The 26,095-nt window shown below is 40.9% G+C and overlaps 1 protein-coding gene across 2 annotated transcripts in view; it reads right to left on the reverse strand.

The window, feature by feature from the left end:
* WWC1 (WW and C2 domain containing 1) overlaps positions 1-26,095 on the reverse strand; it is a 168,160-nt gene that overhangs the window by 38,463 nt on the left and 103,602 nt on the right. For both annotated transcript variants that reach the window (XM_053289852.1, XM_053289853.1), the window contains exons 9-14: positions 22,021-22,263; positions 17,373-17,462; positions 14,903-15,438; positions 3,968-4,076; positions 3,078-3,158; positions 401-487 (exon numbers count right to left, since the gene is read on the reverse strand). In XM_053289852.1, coding sequence (XP_053145827.1) covers positions 401-487; positions 3,078-3,158; positions 3,968-4,076; positions 14,903-15,438; positions 17,373-17,462; positions 22,021-22,263 — 1,146 coding nt within the window. The remainder of the gene's footprint in view (positions 1-400; positions 488-3,077; positions 3,159-3,967; positions 4,077-14,902; positions 15,439-17,372; positions 17,463-22,020; positions 22,264-26,095) is intronic.

A 26,095-nucleotide genomic window follows, 5' to 3' on the forward strand; every position in this document is an offset into this window, starting at 1 on the left:
TTTAGGCCAATTTTCAATTCCTGGAGGACATTTATGGTCTGTTGGGGACCTGTGGAGCACATTCGGCTCTCCCCAACACACACATTTATAGGGCCTTTTAGCCCCGTTTTTAAGAGAAAAGCTTCCAAAAAAATGGAGATTTCCCTCTCCTGGAACCTAACCCCTGCGATCCCATTGCACCAATAACCCAGTATTCGTGGTTTCTGTATCTGCAGTAGTAGCGGAGAACAGAACCCCTGCAAATATGGAAATTCTCCTGAACTGCTTTGCATACTTTTATCTCAAATTGGTTTACAAGGTTAAAATACAACAGTATAATCCATAAAATGTAGGTGGATTGTTCAAGAGCACCCTAGGAATCTTTTGCAAGCATCCTTAGTATGTCATTCCACTTACTTACACTTTCAGGTCTTGTTGTGGTAGGAGAATAGGCACATTGTTCAGCTGGGCTACTAATATTGCAAATTGTTTATTTTTGTCATCATACCTGATTTGGAAAAGAAGCAGAAAAGGCAATAATCAGCAGTAATAAACTGACCCTAATCACAAAGATAGTTGTTTAGGACATTTTCAGGCATTTGTTATATTAAGCCTGCAATCCTATGCACACTTGCATCTGGGAATATATTTAGGGTTAGGAAAGGGCAGAATTGGTAGATTATCTCCAAAATGTTTGGGTTAACTAGAATTCATTTAATGCATGGGTCCAGCAAAATTCCAGGTTGGATTGTCAAATATAGAATGTTGTTCACATGTCTTATGGTATGCCTCCCATATCTTAAAAGGAGAAAAAGTTATTTTATTTGTTTTTACACTTATATCCAGCTCTTCCTCTGAGAAGCTCAGAGAAGTGTAGTACATGGTTATTTTTATCCTAACAACAACCCTAAGAGGTAGGATAGGCTGAGAGATACATGACTGGCCCAGAGTCACCCAGTGAGTTTCACAGTTGAATAGGGATTCAATCTCAGGTCTTCCCGGTCCTAGTCCAACCAGCTTTTGAACATAGTTCCTTCTCTCTGTAAAATCATTAACTAGATTATTCAGGGCAGGCAATTAATTATGCAATTAGATTCCACACACCCCAATCCCCATTAATGCTATGCTGAGGACAGTAAGGGATGCTAAATTAAGAAGGTTCAGAGATCTGTATTCTGAGGCTTTTGTTGTAAAATCAGCAATCTCTTCAACATCATCTCAGAAACTTAAATCTAAATATATGGTATTGCCTTATTATTGATGATACATGAACAGAGATTTAACTGCAGAAAGAAAAAGAGACTATCATAGGAGAAGCACCAGACATTGGATATTAATTAGGGATAGGGTCAGTGTTCGCTCTAATGTTTATCATGAGTGAGCGGAAAGAGTTTTGTTCTGGGTGGCAGTTTCAAGGCAGTATGTGCACATAACACTCTCTCTCTCTCTCTCTCTCTCTCTCTCACACACACACACACACACACACACACACGTAAAGCAATAATGTGCCGCACAAATCTTTATCTCCGCCCCGCCCCCACCTCTCTTCTTCTGCAGCTTATTAACCAACACCGAAACTAGTTATTCATTACTAAGCATCATAAATTTGCACCATACATATGGAAGGAAAAAGTAGTTTATTTTATTTTTATTTTATACATTTTATTACAAAGTAATTGCTGCTGGTCAATTGCCTTTATCGGCTTTCTGTTTTAATAGTAATTGGTGGCTAAAAGGGGCCTATAACAAAATGTTTTTGTATTAAGTAATTAAATCAAATTATAATAAATAAATTTAAGTTTTATTTTATTTATTTTTATTTTATTTAATAACTCCCTGTTTTAGGTTTTATTTAAATTTTAATTCATCCGTGCTTTCTTGCTCTTATCCCGTAAAGACAGTTGGCTTTTAGGGACAGATGCAAATCACTTTCAGAACATTTTAGAACATAAGAACAGCCCTGCTGGATCAGGCCCAAGGCCCCTCTAGTCCAGGATCCTGTTTCACACAGTGGCCTACCAGATGCTGCATTGGAAAATGGAATATAATGATAATAATTAACAATGATGTCACACAATAAGCGCAGAGCAAGAACTAAAAGTGCACACACACTGACTGAAAACATGAAAATATTTAAAATATTTTGCCTGAAAGGCACAGCATGGAAAGGCACAAAATATTTTACATGAAAGGTTTACAGCAATAAAACAAACCAAGCATCTTAATAGCATAATTAAAATAATACTCCTAAAACTACCAAATAACTAAAAAGCTTGGCTGAAAAGATGTGTCTTTAATTGTTTCCTAAAACCCAACAGGGATGGATATAAAAATATAACATATAAAAATAAAATAAAGTATTGCAGGGGAAGGGGAGGGAAGTTAAAATGGGGGCTGTGTGGGTTTCCCCCCCTTATGCTAATATTCCACAAATAAGTCAAACTTTCACAAGTATATATTAATTTATATATTAATTTCTGTCTGGGAGAAGAAAAGGAAAATTCCCTTTCATGTGCAGGACTGAGAGAACCAGGAGAACAACAAAAGGAACAGGATCTGGAAAATCCATTAGATTCAGATTCTCTAGGCAATAATTTCAATAATTACACAAGGAACAAGGGTGGGAGTTGCTATAGTAGAAGAGATATAATTAAATAATTAATTGAATAAGCCTCTTCCACACTGGCGACCACCCATGGAGCCCTTGTTATTGGTCCTCTTGTGTGCCAAGGAGATGGCAGTCACCGCTGGCAGAGGGGTGGGGTGGGTGGGTGAAGCAATGGGGAGCCAAGGACCACCGCCCAGAGCAGTCTGAGGCAATGAGGAAAGGTGGCAGAGGAAGCAGCGCTTTCTGGGAGGGCCAAGAGAGCAGAAACACTTTCTGGGAGGGCTAGCAGCCAGCCAGCAGCAGCGAATGCACGGGCAGCACTTTCTGGGAGGGCTAGGAGCCAGGAGAGCAGCCAGTGGCGGCAAGTGTGTGGGTCTGAAGGATCACTGCACGGGGAGCTTGGGGGGAGTGCGCGTGCGTGCAGCTGCGCAACTTAGAGGGAACGGTGGTTAGGCTTAGCTCAAAACAGAGAGGATGCCATCTAGCTTACTTCGTTGAAATCTGAACTCTAGCAGTGCTGGCTGCTTCTGGATCACCACTGTCAAACACAACACCTTCCAACACAGGGGGCCTGAAAAAATAAAGAACATTTAAGTAAGTATAATGTCTACTGCAAAGGATGTCCAAGGAAGGCTTATGCAGAAAGGGCTTCCTCTATCATTACAATTTGGAGGAGCACTTGAGGAGAAATCTAAATTAAGGGATGCGGATGAAGCCATATTTCAGTGGCAGTGCACATGTTTGCATGAAGAAGGTTGAATCTACCTTGGCATCACTAGGTAGGGTTGGGTAAAATCCCTGCCTGAAATGCTGGAGGGCTGCTGGCAGTCCTTTTAGACAATACCGATGGACCAATGGTTCTTATACCAATGTATAAGAGTAGCTTTAACTAAGAAATCCCTTTTATATTGCATATAGATCAACAGCAGCATGAGAACGTTGCAGCTGCTGTATCACAGAGGACTTGCCACAGCAAATCTTGGTCTCCCCCCCCCACCTAAAAAGCTAAGCCATAAAACAGTGTTCTGATTATCAGGATCTACTTTATTATAAAAGATTAAACTCTCTTAAGAGAAGTATTTCTTTTAGGATAAGAGACAATCTCATGGGATTCTATTGTAAAATCTCCTGCTTTGGACATTCTCTTGTCCCCATGATGTAAAGAGAAGAAAGAAGGGCAGGGAAATGGAGAAGTTCTCCCTAGATCTGCCCCTTATCACTACTCAGGTAGAATGCTGGGTGGGGATGGGCAGGTTCCTTTCCACACACAAAATCCTGGCAGCTCTTTCATCTCAAAATAGCCTGTGTAGAACATCCAAGCTTTCAGATGACCTGTCTTACATATGCATGCTTAGTATGTAGTAACTTCAGTAAGAATACCTTTGCACAGATGCTTCATACACTCCACTATCTCCTGCAACTGACTCATCTGATACAGCAGCAGATACACAGGCTACCTTCAGTGCAGCTCCTGCAACTGTGTTTATATCTACAAAAACAGAGAGGAAAGTGAAGTGCATTTTAAAAACCAAGATATTGAGTTGGCTATATTTAGCAAATTCGAGATGAGCTACAGTTTCCCCACAGTATTTGTATATTGTTACCACATGGGAAAAAATCTTTCCTTAGTCCATAGTCAGAACCTAAAATATAAACCTTCAGCTTCTTGTTAATTAAGTGATGATGTGAAGAAAATGGAGTTGTGTGGCTGGCAGTGTTCCCTCTAACAGGGATTCCCAGATGTTATTGACTACAACTCCTAGAATTCCCAGCTGCAGTGGCTTTTGCATGGGGATTCTGGGAGTTGTAGTCAACAACATCTGGGAATCCCTGTTAGAAGGAACACTGGTGCCTCTTCAGCATAATGGTCTTCATTGGTCTTCCACTGGTGGTCTTCAGCATAATAAGCATTCCTATGTTGCCCTCAATAATATAACCTAGATCAATTTCACCTCAGTATGGGAAGAAACCATAGTTCAGTGATAGAGCACATACTTTGCATGCAGAAGGTCTCAAGTTAAATTCCGGGCATCTCCAGTTAAAAGAATCTCAAGCAGCTGAAAGGCAAAGACACTTGCCTGAGGCTTCAAAAGCCACATCTGGTCAGAACAGACAACAAGATAGATAAAAGTAATTCAGTGTAAGATAGAATCATGTGTGAAGATCACATCCCAAGTTGCCAACCAAACAGACTAGTCCAGGCCTATACAACTTGTGATTATCCATATGAAGCACCTCTACACATGGAATCTCCAAGGCACCAATGTTTTAGTTTTGGAAGAAAAACAATATTTCATGGCTTCTGGAGAAAAGTTGACAAGTATGACAGAACAGACCTTAACTTAATAGTCCCAGAAATAGTGTTTTGTTTTGTTTTGTTTTTTTTAAAAAAAATCTTAATGGCGGGGGTGTGTGTGTGGGGGTGTCCTCTGCATACTAAGTTGCATTCCATTGTCCAAGTATTTAAACTGGATAGAGAAGGGTATTTAAATTGGAGAGCAGCAAATACTTTATAAAAGATTTCTGTAGAAGTGGAGGGGGGCATGGGGTTTGGGGATATGCTATTTAGTTCTACTTACAAGAACATGTGATCCCAGGAGGCCATAGTGTAACTCAATCAAACAGCTTTTCTACTACTCTGAGCCATGTGAGCAGAGCCCAGGGAGTAAACACTTTCCTCATTACTGCCCTGAAATAAACTACCTGTGGTGATTATTTTGTCTGCTGACTGAATAACAACCCTAAATCACTTAATCTGCTTAGTGCCTTAGCTTTTGCTTTAACAGCCTCAGCCATTCTCAAAGAGCCAAGAAAGGTTAAGACTAATTACCACCAGGTTATTCTAATGGGACTAACAACCATTTCATCCCCCAAATACAAATGTTGCCATTGCTCAAAGAGAAGGAAGGGAAAATGCAGTCTGCTATGCTAAAGCATAGCAGGGATTGTGAGCCCTTTGGGGACAGGGATCCATCTTATTTATTTATTATTTCTCTGCGTAAACTACCCTGAGCCATTTTTGGAAGGGCGGTATAGAAATCTAAATAATAATAATAATAATCCCCCAGTGAGGCACTACCTTGGCGTGGTTGTGGGGCTTGCGTGCTCTGAGGAAGGTGCGAGCTATGCCAGAGGTCCAACCATACTGGACAGGTCTCACCAGAGGAGCCAGATGAAGAGTGCCTCTCCCATCAACAATATGGTGAGATGTAACTTTAATAAATCTATACCAGATCGGTCGTCGCCCGGGTCAACAAGGACCGCGCCAGGCGCTGGAGTCCCTGGACATCTGGTGGCAAGTGGGCTACAGGACTCAGGATCTTCATTTAAGCAATCAGGGCTGGAAACTGCAGGGTTACTGGAAGAAACGTCGCTTAACTGAAAAAAATATACAAAAAATGCTAACAAGGAAATAATGATCTGCTATTACAAGTCTAGTCCAACTAGAAGAGGTTATTTAAAAAGAATGTACCAAATTTGGAAAGAGAAGCATCCAGATACAGAAATAACAGAACAAAGGCTAGCAGACCAGAGAAGATTCATAATAAGAAGTAAAGTATTCACCGAAGTTGAGCTGGAAGAAATGCAAAGAGCAACACAGGCTCAAGATATGGAAGAAGAATTACCACCAACTTAAGTTGCTCAGGAGCAGGTGGAGGTGGTGTTAGAAAAAAGGATGCCACTGTTGCTGAACTGTTTCAAAATCAAAACCAGGCAACCTCCCCTTTGCCTTCACCTCAAAAACTCAAATGCCATTTAACAGAAAAGCAACAAGAACTATAGCAAAAAATAACTGAGCACATGAACCAGACAACCACCAGGGTTCGACTTTTGGCTCTAAAAACAGTTGCCAAACAACAACTTGCTCAGGCAGTAAAAGATGTCAATGCTGCACTTGCAGAAATAACAACCAATAATTTGCAAGAAACAAACCAACTAATGTACAATGCAGCAACAATAAGAACATAAGAACAGCCCTGCTGGATCAGGCCCAAGGCCCATCTAGTCCAACATCCTGTTTCGCACAGTGGCCCACCACAACAACACAAGAGTTGGATATAAGATCAGTGGAGCTGTAAAAAAAGAAAGTAGTACATCACCTAAATGGAAGATTAGATTAGAAAATAAAATCGCCAGGCTTAGATCGGATGCTAGTAAATTGAAAGATATGAAAGACAAGAAGCTGAAGAATGAAAACACCAAACAATATCTGATCCAAAAATACCATCTAGATTCAAGGAAAATTAGGGAAGTTCTGGAAATAATAAAGCAGCATATAACAGCAGTGTCAAAGAAGATTAGCAGATACGAAGGAACTGCAAGAAACACAGAAATACCAAATAAAGAAGAAACAGTGCAATTCTGGGGGAAATTATGGGACAATCCAATAGATTAAAATAAAAAAGCAGGCTGGGTGAAAGAGGTTGAAAAATGTAACCAACAAATGCAAGATCTAATAACAACACCAGAATTAATAAGTGAAAGAGCAAAGAAAATTAAAAATTGGACTGCTCCAGGCGATGATGAACGGCATAGCTTTTGGCTTAAACACCTAACAAGCCTTCATAAACAACTATCAAAACAGTTCAATCATATTTTGCAAGGAGGTGATATTGAACAATGGCTATTAACTGGGAAAACTCATCTCATAATAAAAGACCCAGCAAGAGATGCGGTTGCAAGTAATTATAGACCGATAACCTGCCTGACAACCATGTTCAAATTATTAACTGGAATAATAGCAGATGAAGTAATGCCACACTTATTAACTAATAAGCAGCTTCCAGTTGAACAGAAGGGAAATTGCCCGAACACCAGAGGCACAAAAGACCAGCTGCTGATTGACAAAATGATTTTAGAAAATTGCAAGAGAAGAAAAACAAATCTAAGTGTTGCATGAATTGACTACAAGAAGGCCTTCGATTCATTGCCTCACACATGGATACTAAAATGTTTAGAAACAACTGGTATCAGAAAAAAAATTCAGATATTTATTTTAAAAACCAATGAGCATGTAAAATACAAAGTTAATCAATGGTGAGACACTTGGACAGGTTAGCATTAGTAGAGGTATTTTCGAAGGGGACTCACTATCCACCCTGTTGTTTGTAGTCGCCATGAATCCACTTTCACAAAAACTAAACAAAACAGTCCTCGGATACCAAACATCTAAAACATCAAGTAAAATAAACCATCTGCTGTACATGGATGATATGAAGTTGTATGGAAAGTCCCAGTCAGAAATCGAATCACTGCTAAACACTGCTATATACTGTCCGTATATTCAGTAGCGATATAGCAATGGAGTTTAGACTAGACAAGTGTGCTGCATTAACAATGAACAGAGGGAAAATAAGAAAAACAGAAGGAATAGAACTGCCCAATGGAAGCAAGATCAAGAACCTGGAAGAGAAAGAACAATACAAATACTTGGGCATTCTCCAGACTGATAACATCGCACACACTGAAGTTAAAAGAAAAATTGAAAGTGAATACATCAGGAGAGTTAGAAAAATCCTAAAGTCCAAACTCAATGGTGGGAACACCATTCAAGCCATAAACACCTGGGCTATACCTATTATCAGATACACTGCAGGAATAATAGACTGGACCCAGGCAGAGCTAGAGACGCTAGATCGTAAGACCAGGAAAATTATGACCATCAATCATGCTCTGCACCCCCGCAGTGATGTCGATAGGCTATACCTCCCCTGCAGCTCAGGCGGAAGAGGAATGCTGCAAGTCCATCAAAAAGCAGAGGAGGAGAAAAGAGGCCTTGAAGAATATATCAAGGACAGTGAAGAAGATGCACTTCAAATGGTCAAGAACGAGAAACTATTCAACACCAATGAAACAAAGCAGGCCTACAAGAAAGAACAAGTCAAGAACCGAGCAGAAAAATGGAAAAAGAAGCCCCTGCATGGTCAATATTTGCACAATATAAGTGGAAAATCAGACATCACCAAGACCTGGCAATGGCTTAAGAACGGCAACTTGAAGAAAGAAACAGAGGGTCTAATATTGGCTGCACAAGAACAGGCACTAAGAACAAATGCAATAAGAGCAAAAGCAGAAAAATCAACCACAAACAGCAAGTGCCACCTTTGTAAAGAAGCAGATGAAACAGTGGACCACCTAATCAGCTGTTGTAAAAAGATCACACAGACTGATTACAAACAAAGGCATGACATGGTAGCAGGGATGATACACTGAAACATCTGCAAAAAATACAAGCTACCTGTAGCCAAAAATTGGTGGGATCATACAATTGAAAAAGTTGTAGAAAATGAAGATGCAAAAATATTATGGGACTTCCGACTACAAACAGACAAACATCTGCCACACAATACACCAGATACTGGGAAACCATACTGAGCCATTTTGGAAGGGCGGTATACAAATCAAATCAATCAATCAATCAAATATAACTGTGGTCGAGAAGAAAGAAAAACAAGTTAAAACAATCGACATAGCAGTACCAGGGAATAGCAGAATAGAAGAAAAAGAAATAGAAAAAACAACAAAATACAAAGATCTACAAATTGAAATTGAAGGGCTATGGAAGAAAAAAAACCAAAATAATCCCAGTGGTAATTGGCACCCTAGGTGCAATTCCAAAACAACTTGAAGAGCACCTCAACACCATAGAGGCCACAGAAATCACCATCAGCCAATTACAAAAAGCAACTTTACTGAGAACAGCCTATATTCTGCAACAGTATCTATAATAACAGCAACAACATTGATAATAAAATTCAGCCATCCCAGGTCCTTGGGAAGGACTCAATGTCTGGATAAAACAAACCAGTCAATAATACCAGTATGACTGTGTAAACAAGAAATAATAGTAGTAGTAGTAGTAGTAGTAAAAGAACCTTTACTGACAAACTGTTCCAATGTCTTTCTCAGATGAAGATTCTGTAACCAACATTCCACAGATGTTTACAACAAACTATACTGAACCCGCACTGATCGTCTGTGCACTAGGACTTTGTGGCTCTCCTTGCCCTCTGTCACAGCCCCTGCTTTATTGCTCAGTGTCAGCCTCCCACTCTTGCCTGCCCCCTCCCCGCTGCTTACTCACTCACTCCCTACCTCAACCTCCTCCCTATCTGCATATGGAATTCCCACTGCCAAATCACCACGGTGCTTCTGTTCTGTTACCTCCGATTGGTAAAGCGGGGGGGGGGGTGCTTGCCACATACAACCCTAGTATATTTTAGAGAGAGAGAGAGGGCGAGCGCTGCTTGAGCTGAGAGGGCGAGCGCGAGATTGGCTGCAGCCTAACGTATTTGCACAAGGACATTGCACTAGTACAAGACTGTTGTGCTAGCTTGCATACCAGACTAGTGTTGCATTACTGCATGGACTTTTGCACTTCTGCAAACAGGTACACAACCTGCAGCACATGTTATGTGTTTTAAGGGGAATTTGTGCACCATAGCACAATTTTGCTCACTGCACAAGGGCAGCATTAATCAGAATGTCAGCCACTATTTGTTTAGCATAACAAGTGAAACAAAATGCTCTGTAGGAAAGGTAGATTTAGGTAACCCAATTAGCTTGCACTGCCAGAAGAGTTCTGCTAAATAAATTCCAGAGCCACTGATCTTTCTTCAAACCACAAGATAACTGGCTTGTGGAAAGCAGTGGCCATATTGCTCTGAACTCTTTCTAACAATCCAGAGAGAGAAATCCAGCTGTAAGATAACATCAGGACAACAAGTCAGTGACTTTTGGTCAAAGAATGATCATCTGAATCCATCTATAGACTTTTTTTAGTTGTTCAGATGCTGTAAGAGTAGAATGTAGAAGACTATAGTAGTTTTTATTTATACCACCTGACTCCAAAGGCTCTCGGTTCTTATTTGAAGATAATGTAATCATAAAAAAGTATGCACTTTGAAAAGTCAGTATAAGGTCTCCCTCAATACCTACATAGGCTTTCTTCTTGTCTTTTGTTTCAACGCATCTACATGACCAGAATAGAATTAGAACTGCTGAGCTTCTCAGAGATGCCAGGGATCTCCTTGCAAACATCCACTTTACTTAATCCAGTTCTACTCACAGCATAACAGGCTCCTCATATATAAAAGACATCTACTCCTGTAAAGCAGACAAAGCCTTGAGTTCCCTTGAAGTATTTCCTGTACCTCCCATCAATCCATAGAGGGAAGAACCAGGAATCTAGACTGTGACATCAACTCAACTCAAATGTGAAATTGTTGACCTCCTTGCTAAAATGTATAACTTATCCCTGCAATCAGGTTCTGTACCAGAGGACTGGAGAGTAGCAAATGTAACACCGATTTTCAAGAAGGGATCCAGGGGTGATCCAGGAAATTACAGGCCAGTTAGCTTAACATCCGTTCCAGGCAAATTGATGGAAAGCATCCTCAAGGATAAAATTGTAAAGCACCTAGAAGAACAGGCCCTGCTGGGAGTGAACCAGCATGGGTTCCGCAAAGGTAAATCTTGCCTGACCAACCTTATGGAGTTCTTTGAGAGTGTCAACAAGTGTGTGGATCAAGGTGATCCAGTTGACATAGTACACCTGGACTTCCAAAAACCGTTTGACAAAGTTCCTCATCAAAGACTCCTGAGGAAACTTAGCGGTCATGGGATAAGGGGACAAGTACATGTGTGGATTGCTAACTGGTTGAAAGACAGGAAACAGAGGGTAGGTATAAATTGAGTTTTCGCAATGGAGGGAAGTAAGAAGTGGGGTCCCCCAGGGATCTGTACTGGGACCAGTGCTTTTTAATTTATTCATAAATGATCTAGAAGCAGGGGTAAGCAGCGAGGTGGCCAAATTTGCAGATGATACCAAACTCTTTCGGGTAGTGAAATCCATAACTGATTGTGAAGAGCTCCAAAAGGATCTCTCCAAACTGGGTGAGTGGGCGACAAAGTGGCAAATGCAGTTCAGTGTTGGCAAGCGTGAAGTGATGCACATTGGGACAAAGAACCCCAACTTCAAGTATACATTGAAGGGATCTGAGCTGTCGGTGAATGACCAGGAGAGGGATCTTGTGGTGGACAGCTCATTGTGGTGGACAGCTCATTGTGGTGGACAGGGGTTGTGGTGGACAGCTCATTGAAAGTGTCAACTCAATGTGCGGCAGCTGTAAAAAAGGTCAATTCCATGCTAGGGATCATTAGGAAAGGGATTGAAAATAAAAGGGCTAATATTATAATGCCCTTATACAAAACTATGGTGCAGCCACACCTGGAGTACTGCGTACAATTCTGGTCACCACATCTAAAAAAGGACATTATAGAACTGGAAAAGGTGCAGAAGAGGGCAACCAAGATGATCACGGGCCTAGAGCACCTTTCTTATGATGCTAGGTTACAACACCTGGGACTATTTAGTTTAGAAAAAAGAGACTGCGGGGAGACATGATAGAGGTTTATAAAACCATGCATGGTATGGAGAAAGTGGATAGAGAGAAATTCTTCTCCCTCTCCCTTAACACTAGAACCAGGGATCATCCCATGAAATTGATTGCCAGGAAATCTAGGACCAACAAACGGAAGTACTTTTTCACACAACACATTATCAACTTGTGGAATTCTCTGCCACAAGATGTGGTGACAGCCAACAACCTGGATGGCTTTAAGAGGGGTTTGATAACTTCATGGAGGAGAGGTCTATTGATGGCTACTAGTCGGAGGACTGTAGGCCACCTCCAGCGTCGGGGGTGGGGTGCCTCTGGGTACCAGTTGCGGTGGAGTAACAGCAGGAGAGAGGGTATGCCCTCAACTCCTGCCTGTGGCTTCCAGCAGCATCTGGTGGGCCACTGTGAGAAATGGGATGCTGGACTAGATGGGCCTTGGGCCTGATCCAGCAGGGCTGTTCTTATGTTCTAACTGGGCCCAGAGACAAATGAGCCCCTGGTGGCACAGTGGTAAAACTGCCGCCCTGTAACCAGAAGGTTACAAGTTCGATCCTGACCAGGGGCTCAAGGTTGACTCAGCCTTCCATCCTTCCGAGGTCGGTAAAATGAGTACCCAGAATGTTGGGGGGCAATATGCTAAATCATTGTAAACCGCTTAGAGAGCTTCCAGCTATAGAGCGGTATATAAATGTAAGTGCTATTGCTATTGCTAACTGATGAGGGCCAGAAGAAACTGCAGATAAGCAGAAAAGCTGCATACAATCAACTAGCTCCAGAGCTCTTTCACCTGCAGCTGCTTCTGTTGCTTCCTCTGGAGCACAAAGCTTGGAACTGGACTATGACGTTTACTGCCAGCGGCTAGAAGAGACTGCTATATACACAACTTTATATTTCTTATAGAGGATACAGGTTTCATCATGAGCCACTTTGGCAGCCAGTCATGACCAAAAAGCAGGCTATAGATATAATAGTTAAGTAAGACAACCATCAGTGCTCTTAGATCTCGTATTGAGTCCTTTTCTTGCAGGCCCAGATCAGGGCGCTTTCCAGATTAGACCCTGCAACTGGGTCACAGCGTATCTCTGAAGTGTATTTCCACACTTCCTGTGTTGTGACACCGCAGTCGCTACGCTGACAACAGGGTGCCATTCACATTTCTGATGCCTTGTTTTGGATTTAATCACTGTGATTTATTGATAAAATGTATGTCTGGAGTAAAAAAGGTTGCTGTTTTTTCTGGTGGTTAGTTTTTGCGAGATTGCTCCCCAGGGGCGTAACAAGGTTGGAGTGGGCCCAGAGACAAAATTTTAAAATGCCCCACCCCCATCACTGCCTTCCTCTAAAAATTAAAAAATATATATTCAAGGAAGCTCGGGCGGGTGTTGGGTGGGGGAGGCATGTCTCTGGGCCGCCCCCGAGGCAGGGGCCCCCGAGACAACGGTCTCCCTTTGCCCTATTATAGTTACACCCCTGTTGCTCCCCCTGCTAGCCACTTTGCTATTTATGTTTTGAATGCAATTTGCCTGAACGGAAGCATTTTGCTGCTTTTGAGTGGCTAATCTGGAAAGCGCCCAGGTGGAAGAGTTGTGGGTTAGGATAGATTTCCATTAGCCAGAAACAACATTCTGCAGGAGGAGCTCACTGCACTCAGCCAAGACCCAGCAACTGCATGTAACTCTCCTGAACATTTGAACATAAATCTGATGCACAGTCCCCATGTCTATTTGTACCACAGCATATTCCAGTTTGTGTAATTTCATCATACTTCATTAATGTGTGGTGTTGCTGCTCAACCAAGATTTTAAAAGAGCTCATGCTTAAACAATACAAAGTTAAGCCTTTCTATTGTAGTTGGGAACAGCTGTGCCAAAAGCAGTGTTTGGAGTTTCTCTTTTATGTTTGGCCAACTCCTATGCTTCTTCCAGGATCCCACAATGTAGTTCTAGCCACAGAACTACCTACTTGCTGAATGAATAAAGTACATTCATGAGCATCAAACATGATATAGTCCACTAGTCACGTGTAAAGTATTTTCTGCTCACAGAAGGGCGAACTCCAGTTTAGTGCAAGAGCACAGAATGAGAAAAACCCACCATTCAACTCCACACTTCCACTCCAACCCTGTTTCCCACTCTGCCTTTTGAAAAGCAGGGGTGGGGGAAGAATTTGCCCATGAGACAGACTACAGCACAGCAGATCAGGAGTGGGGGAGATTCTCTCCCTTCCTCCCTCTGTTGTGAGGGGACAGATCTGGGAAAGATAAAGAGGATTAGCCATGGTGAGTTCAGTACACTGCATGAATCAGAGCGGCATATTGCCATGTGGCCTCTGGACTGTAACCTAAGAGAGTTAATCATGACTAAGTTCTATTAAAGATAATCACAACTAACTAGTTTCATTGATTTCAATGGTGCTTAGTCATTACCAACTTTAAGATACAGCTCAGTGTTTGGATCCAAGACCATTTTAATACATTTCAGTAAAACCTTTATTATCCGTATCTTCATTCTGAAGATAGCCCTATATGAAGATATATTCATATAGCAAAATTTCACATCTGTTAAATCCCTACATAAAGGTTTAGTGCATCCAAAAGTTATTTTTATATTTATTAATCCCTGTTAAACTAGGCACCTTTGAAAGTCTCCATATATTTAGCGGGAAGATAGCAACTGCCCTTATTCTGCTACTGGGTTCCTTGAGCGTCTTTTTAGACTGTGAGCCTCTTTAAATACAAGAATCCATTTTCTCATTTCTTTTGCTCTGTCAATCACATTTTTGTTGTAGACAAGCAATGTATACCACATCTTTTTGTTTATAGGTTCTTTTCATTTTGAATGGTGTTCCTATTCTATGCCTCAAAACTTGCAACTTTTATCATATATTTAAAAGATCTGAAATACCGTCACTCTACCTTGATCAGGATGTTTATCCCCAGCTCTAGAGTCTTCCATTTTGTATTTCCTGTCACTTCCTGTGTTTAGATCAAGTTCAGATATACTGTTGTTTATTTCTATATCTTCGAAGTCTATATGACCCATAAAAGCATCTCCTGTGAAGAATGGGTCCATTACTAGTGGAGAACAAGGTGGTGAAGGGGAAGAAAGAGATGACCTTGGAGACAAAGATGTCAACGATTTGGGAGTCCCAGACAAGGACCTCAGAGCCTGCAAACGGTTAGCAGCATCAGTTTTCTGAGATTTCACCACTTCATTTTCATGGATAGTAGTGATGCATCCCGAAGGTCGAAAGCCAGTTGCTCTTTCCAAGAGCAAGAGATCCATTTTGTTCTGATAGTCAGAGTCCAGCTGTTGAAGCTGTTCATAGTACAGATCAGTAAAACTGGCTGAGGTGGAAGAATCTTGGCTGGAAGTAACCAGAGATCCTCTGCTAGATGCTAGAGAGCTGGGACTGCTACCAGACGACAAAGAAAGCATACTAGAGGACAGGCTGTGGAAAAAAGCAATGTATGAGAGATTAAAGGTCCAACTGTACAGCTTAGTTAAATGAAAATCCTTGATATAATTGTATATACAAACTCACTTTCTTTCCTACCAGTGTCCATGCCATGTAAACACAGTTCAAACAGCACCAGTTTGTGATGTATTTCACTTCACAATACATGCTAGGTGAATGTAAGAAGATCCTCATTTCACATTCAGTGATTCCTAGATTCTACAAAATGAGGGCATGTCATCTTGTAATTCTTATGGTCATGCAGCCAGGCTTTGACCAACAATTTTTTACTCCCACCCTTCTTTAAAGGAGCTCAAAGTAGCATGTGTCATTTCCCCCCTATTTATCCTCACAACTGCCCTATAAGACAGCTTATGTAGAGTGTGGCTGACCAAAATCATCCAGCAAACAACATGACTGAGCAGGAATTTGAGTACAGGTTTCCTCCCATGTCCAAGGTTCTATCCACTGCAGCAGGGGTAGGCAACCTTTGACACTCCAGCTGTTGAACTACAAAATAAATTGTGGTTGGGGATGATGGGAATGTAGTTCAACAACAGCTGGAATGCCAAAAGTTGCCTACCCTGCACTACACCAGGAAAGCTTATTAGCTATGCAAACATCAAATTGTGATCACTAGTTCAGTATTTACATCACCGAGAAGTATCCAGCATTGAAGTGTTTAGAAAAATCAGCAATCTTGTAAAACTCTAAAGGGATTACCAACAGGACCTTTTTCCACGCTGCAAGACACACTTATTATAATACTAAAAGAATGTGTGATCAAACCAGTTTCCAGCATCTGGATGTGGTGAACTACCAAGGTCATAGCAATTGCCAGTAACCCGACAATTGATACATTAATGATAACAGACATCTTATCAAACCAAAAGCAGTTTTTCTAATGCAGCAAAAACCAAAGCAGAAGCATCTGCTCATGCCGTTATCTTTTGAATATAAAATTCAAATGATGTTTCTCTTGGGACTTGTTCGTGGGTGGGTGGCGGGGAGATGATAGAACACAATACATGACATACAGATCATGAACTGAGAATTTTTCTTCCCTCTTTCATACTACCAGATCTTGCAGCCATCCAATGAAAATGACTGAAAACAGACTGAAGACAGACAAAAAGGAAATACTGCCAAATTAATGCATGGAAATTGCTGTCATGAGATGTGGAGGGCAACTGATTTAGATGCCTTCATGAATTTGAAGGGTAGGCCTATCAGTGGTTACTAGCCAGAATAGCTAAATGGAACATCAGTGTTCAGAACCAGTATGCCACTGAATGCCAGTTGCTGGGAGGGCTCCTGCCTTCATGACATACTTTGAATTCCACTGATGCAGGATTAGATGGACAGGGCTCTTCCTGTCCTGTCTTCCATCCCATTTTAAATAATGGGATGCCAACTTTGAAGTATAAAGCTGATTTAGAGAATATTTCCAAGCCAGCCCCCACACACTTGGTTAGGGATATGCACTATTCCCCCTCCCTGTGCACTGTTCCACTTTTTGTAATTGTGTGGTTGAGTGGGTGGGTTTTCATCTGAACTATCCCCTCACATGTGGTTTAAATATTTTATTAAAGTAGTATTCAAATTGCATGTGAGAGGATGTAAGCACACAGTTATGAGAAGGGCAGCAGTGTACCAAGAAAGGGAGCAGGATGCAAGCATGCATGTTTCTAAGCATATATGAATGGGGCCAGCTCAGATGCAGCATCTGAACCAATGCATAATTTCAAAATGCCATTTTGCACCATTATTTCTATTCAAAAGTTTACATGGCAGCAGATGGTATGAAGAAGCCACCATCTCTTTTTTTAGAAAATCTTACAACATGCCCTTTATAAACCAGCAAATGATGCATGTTTACCTTTGGACAAACAGTAGATTAAATGACAACATATGTAAGAGACACTCACTTTTTCAACTGCATGTGCAACCTTGCCACTAATCGGGTTGCTTCCTCCAGTTCTCGAACCAGCTGGTTTCTTTTGCTATTTAATTTCAATCTGAGGAGGTTATAACAAAAAGAGGCAGTTTATTTGCTTTAGCTTTGTAGCATTTTAAAGAGGCTAAAGTCTGTCCTTGCTATGCAGCACCCCTAAAGATGCACAGCAAGAGGGATGTCAACACAGAATTCCTGAGTGTAGCCTGTTATGCAGCCTTTTGTTTACACCATTTCATATAACTCTATAGCACAAGCTTTTCTTATTTTAAAACATTATAGAAGAATTAAAGAGACATGATGCCAAGTAGATCGGAACAGAAATAGAGGATCTTACACAAAGGAAACCTTTGTATCTACAGATTTATTAATTATAATTCTGAAAAGCATGAGTCTTCTATACCTTGCAGATCATGAATTATATTTCAGAAGCCAGGCTTCAACCCTGCAAGATATTGATGGTAGACACTTTTAAGGCACCCAGGAAAACACACTTTAGCACTGTAGATGAGTATACAAAGCTTCCAACCTTCTCTGTGTCATTTGCCTTTACAAGAATTGCATGAACTACCCAGGGGCAAAAATATCTGTTACATAAGGAAGATTTGTATTCCCAGGCAGAGACGCAAAGGCATACTTAAGGTTTGAAAAGAATAGTCTCTCGATCTCTTATGCTAATAGGCTGAAGACAAAAGACATTGGAAAGAGGATACTTGATAATATCCTTTAGGAAAAGAAAAGGTAATACCATTTCAAAGTGTAAGGAAATGAAGTTTTTTAAAAGTGAGTTGAAAGTTTGCTAGGTCCTAGGTACATAAAAGCCACTGGGTATTCACGTTTATTGTACTGCACTATTTCTTTGCTGAGTGAAAATCGAACCAGGGCTTGAGGTTTGATGTTGCCAGAGGTGGAGGAGAGAACGTTCCAACATGAACCGAGCGTGCAGAACAGAACTATTGCACTGGATTCTGGGGCACACGCTGTTCTTGCAAGCAACTGTCCATGCCAGAAGCAGTGCCAGAGCAGGGAACTGAGCTTCCATAGTGACAAGCTCCCTATATGAACAGCAATTGCTCTTCAGAACCTCTGAAACACTACGCAAGATTGACATGGGGAGCCAGCCACACAAGCAGCAACGCAGGAGCCCAGACAAACATTTGTATTACCCCTGAATAAGGTCCATGAGAAGTGGTTAATTTGATAAACTATGTTTACATTGTAGGTAATAGTGATTCTAGCAATATTAGAAGGATTCAGAGACAAAGAGGACTTATTGTACTGCTTTTCTGTATTTTTTGTTATCATCAGAAAAGGAAAGTTGAATTCAGTTCTACAAACAAAATTACTTCCAGCATATATTTTCAAAAAAATTCATCTTGCAACTCAGGAGGACACCAAAACAAAATGCTTAAGTGAAGCCATTTGATTTTTAAGTCCAGTAGAGCAATTTGAAATCCACCTTAACATTTTGTTACTCAATTCAGTTCAAAAAATAGATTGTCCTCCCTATTAAGGTGCTGTGCTACATTAAGTATGACTACTACCTACACGTTTTGTATTTAAAAGTTTGAAACTTTTCCAGTTTAAGAAGTTTTAAGCTTTTCCAGTTTAGAAGGAAAGTTCTAAACTTTCCTTCTGAGGACATAAGTTAGAGGATAAGTTTTGGGTGGTATGAAAACATGTACAACAACAACAACGCTTGCAGTTTTGCATTATCCAACAATCAATTTTGTTTTAATAAAAAAGTTAACCAACTTTCACCTTTTCTTAATTTAGTTCCTCAAATCAGGGAAAGTAACTATCAATACATACTAAACCAAGATGCATTTAAGTTTCTTTGATACTGAATAAGTAGCTAAGAAACCACACACAGTGTCATTAGCAAGGGTTGACCTTTTCTTTGTGCGGGAACCCTGTAATAATAACTCATAGTTTAGAGAAATACTCTGTTTCTTCCCCTGCAAGTGTGCTTGACAGGTGTTCAAGAAACTTTCCCCTGAAAAACCCAAACAATCACTTAAAATCTGAGCAACTCCAAGAGTATCTTTAGAGGATTTTGTTTTTAAAGTTACATACTGAGGGACACAAGAGAACAGACTGATTCCTTTGTGTTCTGGGACATTCCCAAGACATGACAACAGCAAATCCATATAGATGATTGTAGTACCCTGAAGGTAATCTCTCTCATCACAGGGAAGTTGCCAAATGATAAAGAGATTTTACCACACAATCAAATGATAATGTGCAGTAGAATATCTGTATCTACTCACTGTCACTGTATCTGAAAGCACCAAAGTGATAGCTTTAAAAGAGAAAGGAGCCCCCCCCCACTTCATCTAGTCAAGGTATCCAAATTGCTGGAACACAGCAAGAGATGAACAAATATAATCTGTGACCCAAGACTTCAGATTCTGGAATTTTTCAGATCTTTGAAGGTTTTAAATCCCACATATATGCTTTTAGTCCATTTGTGTGGGATGGCAGTTAATTATGCACAGGAAGATGCCTATAAAATCACACAGGGGAAATTCAAGGACAGCATGTTCAATTCATTTGTAGAGAGAAGAGCTTGACTGTCAGCAACATCACTGCAGATTCTTAGCATCCACCCACATACTAGGTCTAAAGAATGGCAGTTACACAGAGGCTTTTCTACCCAGTTACTACTGGATCTTCCCATGGGCCTTGCATCGCAGATGATATAGTGATGCACTTTCAACATCCAAGCACCAAATATAATTCTCTTTAGTAACCAACAAAATTGCAGGGGATAGGGATGGAAGTGGCAGATTTTATGTACTTGATTGGTAATCAGACTAACAGAATTCTTCCAGATTCTATGGGGATAACATTTAAAGATGCATTTGAATTTAAATATAGCTATAATTGTAATTATTTATCTTTTCAGGCATAGTTTTTGCCTAAATATTAAAAGACAGCCAGCTTAGGAAAGCCCCAAATAACATTTCTGTATATCTAAATGGTACTCTGAAAATAGACACTTTAACTGAGATGCTCCCTAAGGAATTATGGCTTTGCAACAAGGAAATGCAGTTTCATTTTGACCAGTTTTAGTCTTAAACATGGAATTAATGCCAGGAAGAATACCATTCATGTCTATAAGATCGAGACCTAAACACCATGGATATGTTACTAAAACCTTGCAGACAACATCTTAGCTGATAAATTCCATCTTTCCTGTCTGTCTCTACCTCCACCCCATTAGTGATACATGTTCTCTCCTCTACTTTCTATCCATTCTGCCTGCCTACCAGCTTGCCCCACCTGCTGCTCAACTCACTTATCCTCCCTGGGTTTAACACATGCATGGTTTATAAAGAAGTCTCACCACCAGACGTGCACAGCAACAGAAAGCTATTACCCCAATAAGATAGTAATCTCACAGAACAATTCACATCTCCTTTTCACATGGAACAATAAGGGCTAGTCTGCCAATTAGGAAACGTTCAGTTCACAATGAATGGTAGGCATCTGCATCTTCACAGAAAGCCCCTATGCCACTGCACAATATCCAAAAACAGGTTCCGTAGTGGCAAGATCTATTTTGTGCATTGATGGGGTTAACTCAATTTTCCATTGAGTTAAACACACTTTCTAGCACCATGAGCATCCTGCCACTATTCATATTAGGTGCTCCCAAAACAATCATCAGCATTTTAGGATGAAATGAGTTCATACATGCAGGCTCACCACTTGTTGACTGCAATGTCAAGTGATGTTGACAGAGCTTTCATTTCATTCCAAGCATTTTCAACCATGGCAGTTTACATTGTTAGCTGCAAATCATGACATGAAGAAATCGGTATACATGAGTGAATGAATCATTATGTTGTTAGGGATCAAACTTCTCAATAAGTTAGCATAACGAATGGCTGTGAAGAGATTTTCAAAGGAAAGTTTGTGGTGGGGAGGCAGGGAAGGATAAGGAGATCTTTCTGTTGCTATCACAAATGGTGCACCTGGTTGCAATGCAGCTCTTAGGGTGCATTTTTGCTAGCAGAAAGCAACATGTCATAGGAGGGGCAGGGGGCTAAATAACTAACTTGGGTCAGATAATGGATAGGCATTTTTCATACTTCTAATACTGCAATATTTCATTAGATACACTTCTGTCTGGAAATGGCTTCTATGCCAGGAGATCAAGCGGATAAAGGCTCCTGGAAGCAGCCCAGCTGAGCCACATGTATGCAGCATGGCTCAACTTGCAAAGAGCTGCCCCAGAAATGGACAGAGTACTCATGTCTCAGCTGAACCAGGAAGAGCATGAAGCAGCAGCCTGGTTCTTGTGATGCATTCCTTAGTCTCACAACACCAGGATGGCTTTCAGGATTTCAGCGAAAGTGAGGAAAGATGCATGGTGACTAAGCATGTGTGATGTTTGGGGTGGGGGCAGAAAATCAGGGAGTAAAGGCAAGACTTCTCACACACTCTGAAATCAGATGCCTGCTCCTCATCAGGTCTGAGCTTTTTAACAATATCATATGCTATACAATTATAATCTAATCAATTTTTATTTCTCAAAATGAAAAATCATAAAACATTGATAACATTGCCTACTGATAGCTGAAAGGAGGTCCAGATATGAAACTGTTCCCATCTACCTTTCTGTTAGAGCTTTGCTCTGTGTATCTCTTGCAGCCTGAAGATCTTCCTCTAAACGTTTTCTTTCCATTTCCAGTCTTTCCACTTCACTCTGAGTCCATTTTCTTGGGCTAATGAACCGCATTTCCTTCAGAAGTTCCTCCTTCTCATTTATTAGCATCAATCTGTCTCGTTCAGAATCTAGTACACCAGGCCAGGCTTCACTATCCAGTTTAGCCAACTGGATCTTTAAATTTGCTATTCTGTAAGAGGAAGAAAAAACATTTTACTTTGCATACAGCATGTTTCAGTAGTCTCAGTCCAGTTCTCAATATTAAATCTCATGGAAGAATGCCATTGGTTCTCACTTGAAAAGGGTACTAATAAACTACAGCCAAGTTAGAGCTTTTGTTGAAGAGTGGCATATAAATATAAAAGCAGTATATTCACAGTAGTATGGAAAGTACATAGAAAAGTACATACTTTTAGTACACAGAAAAGATCAAATATATTAAACCACAATATTGGGCAATCTGGTATTGAAGATCAACAAGTATCACCTCTCGGTCATGCAGGTTGTGTCAATCTAATAACACAAATGGCATATCAAGGTTAACTTCAACTGCTGCTTTATACAAGCCATATTCCAGGACACTTTAAAACAGCTATTGAGCTTGTTCCCGTAGCAGGGAAGCTGCTGCTTAATTAATTTAAATTCTGTAATTAATAGAAATCCATCCAAGCTGCACTGAAGCCTTCTTTGCAGACATTTTAATGTTCAAATGCCTGATTAAGCCCAACATTGTGCTCCAGCGATGAATTAGCAATGGCATTAGTTCATAATCCGCGAATTCCTCTGTGTAAAGAGTATGCACTAAGTAGATTGCTGAACTGTAATTTGATAACTTCTGTCATATCAGTATGGATATTCTAGAATGTTGTATTTGTGCTTAATCCCCTGCAATTATTTTTCTCTTCAAGCTAAAGTTTAATTTGATGTATACTACAGCCCTGTGAAAAAAACCATCTAAGCAATCAAACATTTCCTCCACTAGTTTGCAATTTTATTTGGAACAAAGCTATGACTTCACCTGCTTAGCATTAGATAGTCTAAGCCACACCATTCATTCACTGCAGTACCTAGATTTGTATTGCAAGTAGTTTGTGTTCAGAGATTTTAGCATGCCAGACACTGTCATTTTCTTGAGTTTGGCTCATACAGATGAGGAAAGACACGGTTTAGTCCACAGAATTCTTAAGCTTATTGTACACCTTTATGTACAAAGTTCTTTCTTAAATGGGTAGAGGGAGGGGCTACTAGCTAGCAAACAGGCAGCTCTTATGCCCACCCTCTGCCTTGGCAAGGATGGGAGGGTGGCGCAGGTCACTCTCAGGGTGGGAGAAGGAGCAGCTACATTCCCCACTCCCATTTGCTGAGGAGCATGGGGGGAAATCATTGCTGAGTGGCTGTTTAATTCCCAAAGAAGCAAATGGCATTTTCAGAGTTACATACTACATGGGTGTGTGTGATTTTTTTTTTATTTTTTATTTTTTTTGCAGACAAAGAGCACAAAGTTTAAGCATTAAGTGGCACCTGCTGGTCACTGGGGCTGGGGGCAGAGGGGAGGAGAAAAGAAATACCAATCATAATCTTTGTTATACAATAGTTGCTGGTTCTCTTTTATACTATCCTTGATTTTTATTGAATCTATCTTTAATTTTGTTGGAATATTATTCAAAATAGCTCTCAATAGCCAAAAAGCACGGTTGGTTTGCACAGCACTTAGCTAACTATGATACACGCATTATCAATGAAGCTTGCAGTTGTTGGTAGATACCACCCACACCTTGAAGATATTTTATAATAGCACTGCTTAAAAGTATGTCTCAATGGGGAGGGGAAACCAAGGCCGCAAGCCAGATGTCTTAAGAGTGTAAATGGGAAATATAACACTTGTAGGCAAATTGGAACCTTTGGGGTTAAAGTAACACTTCAGCTTGTATATGATGCGCAGCTGTGAAAAGTTGTTTACTCAAGGGTATAAAATGGGGGGTGGCCTGCCAGACCGGGCAGGTGGCCGTACCCAAAAGCTTTTGCAAGCACTGAAATAAAGCTTTATTTGAAACTTGATACTGGTGTCTGATGAAATACCTAACCAAGAAACGAACAGGATACAGAGAGTAATTTCCCTTCTAACAATTTTCATATGCTACTGTTATGAAGGGATATACTAAAGGTTAACACATATATTATTTCCATAGAGGCCAAGCAACTCAACTGGAATGTATGACTCTCAGTATTTCCTAAGGACCTCCAGGTAGCACCCACTGGCTTTCAATTATTTCATTTTCGTATATCCCAGTTTTTAATCCCTTGGGGGTTCCCCTCCCCCCACTTTCTGGGAACAAAGCACTCCCAACTGCTTGCAGCTGGGCAGGCTAGAAAGCCCAAGCCTCTGAGTGTATAACTAGAACACAGCAAAATCTCCACACAGAAATAGTACCAGTTTGGGAAAGGGGGGGGGGGAAGGGGTGAGGTGAAGGGGATGGCAATGCAAGAAAGACAATAACAAACCAAAGTGGGAGGGGCAAAGAGAAAAGGAGTGGCTGGGGGTGGGAATGAAAAGGAAAACCCCACTGGAGAACAGAAGGGGAAAGGGGGTAGTTGAAGTCAGGCCTGGGGGCAGGGTGGGGGATGCAAGTGAAAAAGAGAAAAGAAGGCCCCACTGGGCAGGAAGTTAGTCAGTCAGTCAGTGCAAGAGGGAAGCAACTACTCAAACAAATGCACTTCTATTAAGGGGAACTTACAGCATAATCAGAACAAAAAGTTATTTTTCTCTGAGAAGGGAGCTTCCTTCAACTCATCCTTCCTCCTGCTACAGCCTCCTGTTTTCCATGATTGGCCAGATAAGTTGCCTGTCCAGCTATCCTGTCTTCTGATTGTTTGGCAGCTCTCCTAAGCATCCCCACTGCTGAGGAAAAAGGAGTAGGGGTTTGGTTTTGTTTTTTACAAAGTCCTACAGACTGTGATAATCAGTCTGGATATTTTTCCACTGATTATCTGGATATATTTCCTCAAGAGTGATGCTTAGGTGAGCCCCCAAACAACCAGAAAATAGGATAGCTTGACTGGCACCTGTTCTGGCCAATCATGGAAGAGAAGAGGGGTTGAAGCAAGCTCCCTTCTCTTCAAAAAAAATGGCTCTCAGTCTTCTGATTAAGCCGTAGGTTTCCTTCCTTAGCAAATGAACATAAGAACAGCCTTGCTGGATCAGGCCCAAAGCCTATCTTGTCCAGCATCCTGTTTCACACAGTGGCCCATCAGATGCCTCTGGAGAGCCCACAGGCAAGAGATATGTGCATGCCCTCTCTCCTGCGGTTGCTCCCCTGAGGGCCTCTGAGGCTGGAGGTGACCCACAGCTACCAGACTAGTAGCCATTGATAGACCTGTTCTCCATGAATTTGTCTAAGCCCCTTTTAAAGCCATCCAAGCTGGTGGCCATCACCACATCCCATGGCAAAGAATTCCATATATTAATTATGTGCTGTGTGAAAAAGTACTACTTCTAGTCAGTGCATTTACTTGGGGAGAGGGGGACACATACCCTCCTGCCCTTACTGGTCACCCCCACCCCCAATTAATGCACTCCTAACCTCCATGGTCCTGATTTGAATCAACATGACAGTTACTTGGAAATCAAGTCAAGTCTCTAACTTCACACTGATACCTTAGTGTCACAGGTAGTTTGGCTCCAGGATTCTATTTCCATTAAAGAAACTAAGAACCATATGCAGGTATGTATGATGTTCTTGAGTGCTTTAATTTGAACCTGTACTCATTTTTAACAAGACAATTATTCTAATTATAGCTGCAGCTTAACTGAAGGGGGACAAAGTATCTGAAGCAAGGCCACATTTCTGTGTAAACAGAAAATGTAATAAAACTCTTCCTTGAATTTCTTTGCCCTAGGAACATGCTGTTATGGTACATAATATGCTATTGTTCACACATATCTCATAACCCAGAACTTCATGGTATTGGTATTATACCAACATAATCAGAAACTCAAGCCACAGAGATAATATCTGTGTACC

This window comes from Hemicordylus capensis, chromosome 2 (genome assembly GCF_027244095.1).
Source record: "Hemicordylus capensis ecotype Gifberg chromosome 2, rHemCap1.1.pri, whole genome shotgun sequence".
NCBI lineage: Eukaryota > Metazoa > Chordata > Lepidosauria > Squamata > Cordylidae > Hemicordylus > Hemicordylus capensis.